Source organism: Sorghum bicolor, chromosome 9 (assembly GCF_000003195.3).
Source record: "Sorghum bicolor cultivar BTx623 chromosome 9, Sorghum_bicolor_NCBIv3, whole genome shotgun sequence".
Taxonomy (NCBI): Eukaryota; Viridiplantae; Streptophyta; class Magnoliopsida; order Poales; family Poaceae; genus Sorghum; species Sorghum bicolor.
Genome location: NC_012878.2, coordinates 54,623,545 through 54,630,623, shown reverse-complemented (window position 1 = coordinate 54,630,623; position 7,079 = coordinate 54,623,545). Strand labels below are relative to the sequence as shown.

The 7,079-nt window shown below is 43.3% G+C and overlaps 1 protein-coding gene across 1 annotated transcript; it reads right to left on the bottom strand.

Moving 5' to 3' along the window:
* LOC8080494 (mitochondrial import inner membrane translocase subunit TIM50) lies at positions 239-5,680 on the bottom strand. Its single transcript, XM_021446986.1, has 10 exons — positions 5,176-5,680; positions 4,953-5,041; positions 4,323-4,359; positions 3,439-3,500; positions 3,235-3,348; positions 2,476-2,580; positions 2,303-2,401; positions 1,741-1,900; positions 1,563-1,665; positions 239-755 (listed from the first exon to the last, which is right to left on the bottom strand). Exons 1-10 carry the CDS (start codon positions 5,516-5,518, stop codon positions 710-712), a joined length of 1,158 nt encoding a protein of 385 aa, XP_021302661.1. The 5' UTR covers positions 5,519-5,680; the 3' UTR covers positions 239-709.

Below are 7,079 nucleotides of genomic sequence, written 5' to 3'. Positions count from 1 at the left end.
AACATCAATTTTAATTTCCATTTTTTACAAAGACAAGAGTCCTTCAATACCACTTTGTAGCATACAATAAATTCTTTCGCGATGACATCGCAATCAAGCATCAAGAAACGCTGTTTCTTATTATCCGCTATATCAAATTTCAAAGATACCAGCCACTAAAGTTACTAAGAGATATAGCACTAATGTGATGACAATAGAAAGAATTGGTAAAGCTCAAATGGATTCCACGGACACCAGCTTAACTTTGAAGTGCCAGAAATTATAGATGTATTTCACAAGATTTCTCATGAAAATCCAGCATTATATGATCCACTGTTACATGTCGACAAAAAGCAAAAGCCCTTCGACTCCATAAATCCGAGAATTAATAACCAAATAATCAAAGAAAATATTGACAGGAGATGCTACGGTCGCCCATCCAACAATCATATTTCTGTTTTCCGCGTGAAGCATGTTCTGACAGATCCATCAAAGCAACATTTGAATCGCAAGGTCTCAACTCTCAGCATTAACCATTCAACCATGCTCTTACTTACTAGAATGCCTTGGGCAAAAGGGCGCAACCTAACCTGCCAAAACTAAGAATATCCCTACACAGCAGCCAACAATTTGACTACGGACAAGAACAAAAGATTCCATATGCTCTTCTTTCAGAAACAAGATGACTAGGGTTCACAAATCAATCAGTGCACTATCCTTCCAGGATCCATCATCGTCGCCATAAGCGCCCAAGTTTGCTCTGTTCCTGCATACGCCTGTGAGATGAGAAGATTAATGTTGTCAGACTAACAGTCCTGATCATCTGTATACCTTACCAAAATATTAAATGCACCATGCAGATAAATTCCAGAAAGCCTATTGTAGCTCAAATCACTAAGATCAAAGCGCACAAAGATTCGCTACTTTTGGCTTGCAGCGAGTGGTTTTGTTTCTCAAAGCATACTACAGCATTTCTGTAAAGAGGGAACTCATATGGTGTTTGCAAAATCCAAACCAACTAAATTGATCCAGACTCCAGACTTGTTCATTTGTCACATGATCTGGTTCAGATCCGAGCCTAAATATGCCTACTGGTGATCAAAATATACTCAAAGGCCAGACTAGTAGACTTTGTATTTTGATATTTTCAGGTATTGGTGAAACCAAGCATTGTGAAAGAGGGGCCACATGTCACTTTGAAGACGAGTCAAGCACAACTAATCCCTTAATGTTGCAAGGTCATAAATTCAGCCCAAGTTTTAATGTCAAGCCTTTCCACAGGAGGAATTTGGTGGGAGATTATTAAGGAATTACAGGACTTTTTTTTAATATAAAGAACCACTTCCATTTAAGAACTACAACACAGTTCAATATTAGAGGCACTATTCCTTTTAGAAGCATTAATGCAAAAGAAGCAAAATATGTCATGTCAGATTGTAGCACAAATTAGCAATTCATTTGTAGACTCACATCACCCCCAAACTATTATAACTTCATAGCAAATTGCACAGATTCAATAGCATGAACATTCACATGATGTCTTGCAATGAGAACTGTAATAAGGCTTAATCATGTTTGCTTACCGCTGGTGTTCCTTTGAACGCTCAATAAACTCAGCAGCAACATCATGACCTTGATAAGATGCTAACACTGTCCTAATGTCAGAAGGTCTAGCCATGGCAACATCTGCAAATTGTTTTGGCTTCATCAACGCCTAACCATGTTGATATTACAATATAAGAGATGGGTTAGAACACTCACACTCGAGAAATGGAATGAGATCCAACAGTTGGGTATCATATTTATCTTCAAGTTTAAAAGGCTTGATTTGAACACAATTGTCATGCTGCAAGCAAGATTCAAGAGCATGGGCACTGAGATAGATAACTTGAGCAGGGTTTCTGTTCAACTTTGACAAATCCTGATGAAACATGAAAAATAGTAAGATTAAGAGGAAACACAGAAAAAAAAAGTGGAAATGGGCAGTCAAGCATATCCACAGATTAGATACAGGACCAGTCATAAAAAAACATGCCAAACCCTAACCAAAATGTTTAACGATAGCAAGTTTATCAATCACAAAGGCATGATTGTACATCTAAAATAGGAAGTACTATTAACTCTATGTTTATTTAGATGCTTCCTCAAGTGCTCCTGATAATTGGTTATCTTTTACAAAGATGATATAATGGTCATGTGCTAATAATAAAAATAATAAAGCTGCAAAGGATGACAATATTCAGGAGCAAGTGTATATAACGTCAATAAATGCATCCTAATTCCTAATGCTGAGAAATTAGGTAAATCCTCACAATCTGCATACCCGATAATGTTTTCCATCCACGTACTTAGTTGCAGGTCTTGATAACCTGTGTGAAATGGTACCCCTTGAGTTCAGCCTCTCAAACACAGGTTCAACATACTGCACACCAACAAAATATCGACAGGTTAGGCCATTACATAAGAGTTCAAATGCAAAGGAAAATATCAACTAACCATAGGTGGCTGATCAGAATACACAACAACTTCATATAATTTTGACATATGTTCCAGAAAAGCATCAACTCCTGGCCTCTTAAAAGTTCTCCATCCTCTCTCACGCTTTACAGAAAAGAGAGACAGGAAAGAACATCGTTAGCACATTCTTTGGATACACAAAGAAAATTAGGAGCGACTGAAAAGAGATGGTATCACAAGGCGTGAGAAAATATTGCAAGCATATTGTGTACTTGCATAAACCTGGTCCACATGTATGTGTATAAATCATAAGTACTACAGTTTCTGCTGATGTATACAAAAGTAAACACTATATTTATATGCCTTGGCACTGAAGCACCATACACTAGATGTTACTTGTGCAAGAATATGCAGGAGGACAACTGTAACAGGTAGCACAAGGTATTGATTAAGCACACTGTAACCTAGTAAGCAGGAGGACCTTGTCAGGTTTGTTAAAGGGCAATGTAACTTTTACATATTATTAAAATCATCTATTATAGCTTATAGCATATTACATAAGTAGTATGGAACACAAACTACACTAGTCAAACTGCCATCAGTCATGATCTCTTTCTTGTGTACCAGGGATAATGGGCCTGCAATTTTACAACACTAAACAATTTCAACAAAACAACCCATTTGTAAATATAGTACCAGATGTTTGTCTTTCATATATTATCACATCATGTTTTTGGATTCCAAGGTCGCACGTATAATGAAATAAATAACAGAACAGGGTATGAAGCCACAATATACCTGCCAATCAGAGTAGACAAGAGTTTCATTCAGATCAAGAACTAGGGTGAAGACATGCTGATCTTGAGGAAGTAGATCTGGTAGCAGTTTGTCTGATGTGGGTTCAGTAAATCCCTGGAGTAGAAAATAATAAGAGCAATTACAAACACTTGCTAGATTATACATGTACAAAGGGGAATAAAAACCTTATAGTCCGTTACCAACCCTGACATGGTCTTCAATTGTGCTCCTAATATCCAAGTACAGCTCTATAGCGGAAACAGGAACTGCAGCCCAAGATTGTACACCACTTAGTAAGGATAAGAAGGTACAAAAAACAAAACGATAACCAACCAAGCTAAGCTGGAAACAAGTAGCAATTCAGCACAGAAAAATGTTACTCAGAATATTAATCAGCATATGCATCTATTTTAACTAATGAAAATCCATGAATGCTTTACAAGGGTTCATTTATATTAATTTCCAACATACATGCATTGACCCAGTTCATAATTCAATAACATCAGAATCTGTGCTTCCACTGAACAACTGAGAGTAATTCTGTAACTAATCCTAAAGTAATCTGCAAAATTGCATGAATTATTGATTATGCAAATTGAAACATTTAATAGCAATCGAAGGCAAAATTTTCAACTGTCGAGCAACAAGTAGTTCTATCATTCTATGAGACTACTCCATCCAATCTGGGCTTGTAATAAATCATATTCTTCGTAGCCTTGGAGGTGAGAACTCTTATCATCACTCATCTACCGTGCTGGGGATGGTGGTTTTGGATGCCTTTTTGTCTGAACCCTGTGTGTTCAGTGCAACTGGCAGCTTGTTTAGTTCGAGCTAAGTACGTACTGTGGTTTACCAAACTCTTGTAATTTTGTTGCTTTTGAGTAATGAAATTCGGTTCATCCATGCCTCCGTGGTGAAAAAAAAAAATGAGCCTACTTCATCAAGCATCACCACATTGCCATTTGGACACGCGTTCAGAAGTGCACAGCAATTGATCTCCAGAGAAGAAAGACTTTTCAACAATAACCCTTGAATTCCAAGAAAACAAAGAGAAGAACAGTAAAAAGAGGAGCGCATGTAGTTTGCACCTTTCATAGCCGTCGAGTACACCATAGCCTTATACTTCTGCATGCAAGAAAAACAACAATAATTTACAGTCAAAACATAATTTCACACTCAATGGGAGAAGGATTCACTCTCTATTTCAACTAATGCAACTCCCCCATTTGTGCAAAATTCTCATGGTGGTATAAGTTATGTCATACTTCAACATCAGCACAAATTGCGTCATTCATTTATGATATGCTTGAATGGTGGCATAAAAAATAAATTAACAGTCAACTTTAGTCAAAGATCCTCCCACAAATCCAATCAACAGAATGGCACTCCATAACAAACAACAAATAGGGTGGGCTGAAATTTTACAGAATATTAAATTCTAGTGAGTAGTGACAGAAATTTTGCATCTCTGGCAACCGTTTGGCATAGTCAGTCTAATTCATGGGATTCCTAGTCATCCTACAAGAATCTGAGCTGTCAACAAGACCAATCATCAGAGTACGATCCCTCCCTCCTAGGTTAGAAAAGGGTGGGTGCTATGACTAATTGGCTTTGCAGCTCACACGAATACTAGGAAGCAACAATAAGCAACATTCGATAGCTCACACGAATACAAACAAGCAACAATAAGTAACAGAGGATCGCATGGTATAACTTACCTCGAGCGTGGAGGCATCCTCAGGGATGAGCGGTGCTGGGTTCTTCCTGAACTCTCTCGTCTTCTCCGCCACTTCATTCAGCGAATAGGCTGACACGAAAGCATACGAACAAAAAAAAAAGTCAGGCTCGCGCAAAATCCCAAGCCAAACCCCAGACCAAATCTGCACTAAAGCCAAATCGCCCTAGCAGGCCGGATCGCGGTGAGGAACAAAGGGATCGCACCGCAGCTGGCGTATCCGACGCCGCCGATGGCCCCGGCGACTGCCGCCAAGGCGCCGAACTTGAGCAGGCCCCACCGCCCGCGCGCCGCGGGGGGCGGCGTCGGTGAGGGCTGGGCGCCCGCTGCGGGTGTGGACTCGGCGGCCGCCGCCGCCGAACCCTCCGATTGGGCTGCCGCGGCCGTGGCGGAGGCGTGGTAGGCGGGAGGGGCGAACCGGGAAGTGTATGAGGAGCGGGAGGAGGCGGCCCGGGACGACGCAGAACGGGAAGAGGCGGCGGCGGCGAAGGGGTGGCTGGCGCCGCTCTGCACCCCTGGGAGAAGGTGGCGGAGGAGGAGACGCGACATGGCGATCGGCGCGGCTGCGGGCGCGTGCCTTGCGGGAGAAGAAGGGAGGACAAGAAGAAGAAGAAGAAGAAGAAGAAGAAGAAAGGTGCGGGGTTTTAGTTAGGTTTTGGTTTTCAGCGCAGGGTTTAGGCGAGCGGACGCGGAGAAGACGGCGATCGCGATTCGCGAGAGGGTGGGGTCTGGAGAGCGAGCGAGGCGCCGCGAGGAGGCGAAAAGGGGTGGGAGTCTGGAGTGATCGGGCAAAAGGCCGCCTGCCCCCTGGCTGGTGGGCCGCCAGAGAGCCAGAGAGGAGGAGGCTAGTCGAGGACTCTGCGTTGCGGCGGCGCCGCACGTCGGTTCCTTGCGGATCTGGGCTGATGATGGCCCGCGGGCTGCGGCAGCGGCACTGGGGATTGATTGGGCCGCGTTTTCATCAGACGAAGTCCATTTCACTGAACTCAAAATTTTCTTCTCCAAATTTAAAAAGAATTCTTACTTTGGTTTGGGCCTTTTTTAGTTCTCAAAAAATTTTACAAAATTTTTCAGATTCCCCGTCACACCGAATCTATAGACGCATGCATAGAGTATTATATATATATATATATATATATATATATATATTTCAGCCATATTTTTGGTCTGGAAATTTTTGGTCTGGCCGGCCTGTTACCGGCCATCGGACTCGAACTCCACCCTGAATCCGGAGACTTGCGGATGCCAAAATTTCTGAGGCCCCTCGTTTTCCTCCGGCTCTAATCCGGACCCATTCTTACTGCTGCGACTCTGCGAACGCTGCCTATCTTCCGCTTGGCCAATGACTGCCGGTTGTCTCATGGCCGGAGGCGAGCAAAGCGGCCGGTGCCTAGGTCACTGGGCAAGCGGCAGCGAACTGCAGCCCGGCACAGGCGTCGTCGCGACCGTATCAGCGGCTGGCTGCTCGAGTGCCGGGTGGGGTTGGCTGCGGACGATGGACTGGCCGCTGGCGCCGGAGTAGGAGTAGCCAGGACCGGTCGGCGGATGGAGCGGTGCATCCTCTGTGAGCCACGACTGTTGTTCGTGTCGTGAGTGAACCAAGCGAAGCCCTAGGAGTCTTCTTTTCCACATCGGGGGGCACTATGGTCTTTTTCCATGCTCTGAATAGTGAAGGAGATATCTATATCTACCATAGGCCCCACACTATGGTACTTGCAAAAAAAATTACAAAATGTGAATAGTAACACTTTCGTTTGTATGTGATAAATATTATGCAATTATAGACTAACTAGGCTCAAAATATTCGTCTCGCAAATCACAAGATTCGATGTAATGAAGAATCTGAAACATTGCATTTTGCAAAATATTTAGGGAAGTAAATAAGGCCCTATCTCGGCAACTCGCTCACACTCCCGTAGGCCCCCATGTGGCTGCTGGGTCGTCCGAGCTCACCGCTCGTGACCATGCGGGATGCCTGGCGGCGGACCAGGTCAGCTGGCCACGCGTGCCCCGGGACGACACTCGCTCCGCGCGTTCTTTGATAGTAACGTCTGACTAATTTTGTTTCCGGCAGGAGTATCGTCAGCCATTAAATTGGCATCAACGGTTC

Excerpts from the sequence above, each read along its gene's own strand:
- LOC8080494 (XM_021446986.1), bottom strand. The coding sequence starts at position 5,518 with ATGTCGCGTCTCCTCCTCCGCCACCTTCTCCCAGGGGTGCAGAGCGGC. Across the intron at positions 4,360-4,952 it reads AGGATGCCTCCACGCTCGAG|AAGTATAAGGCTATGGTGTA; the intron begins GTAAGTTATACC and ends TCTTGCATGCAG. Across the intron at positions 3,501-4,322 it reads GTACTCGACGGCTATGAAAG|TTCCTGTTTCCGCTATAGAG; the intron begins GTGCAAACTACA and ends CTTGGGCTGCAG.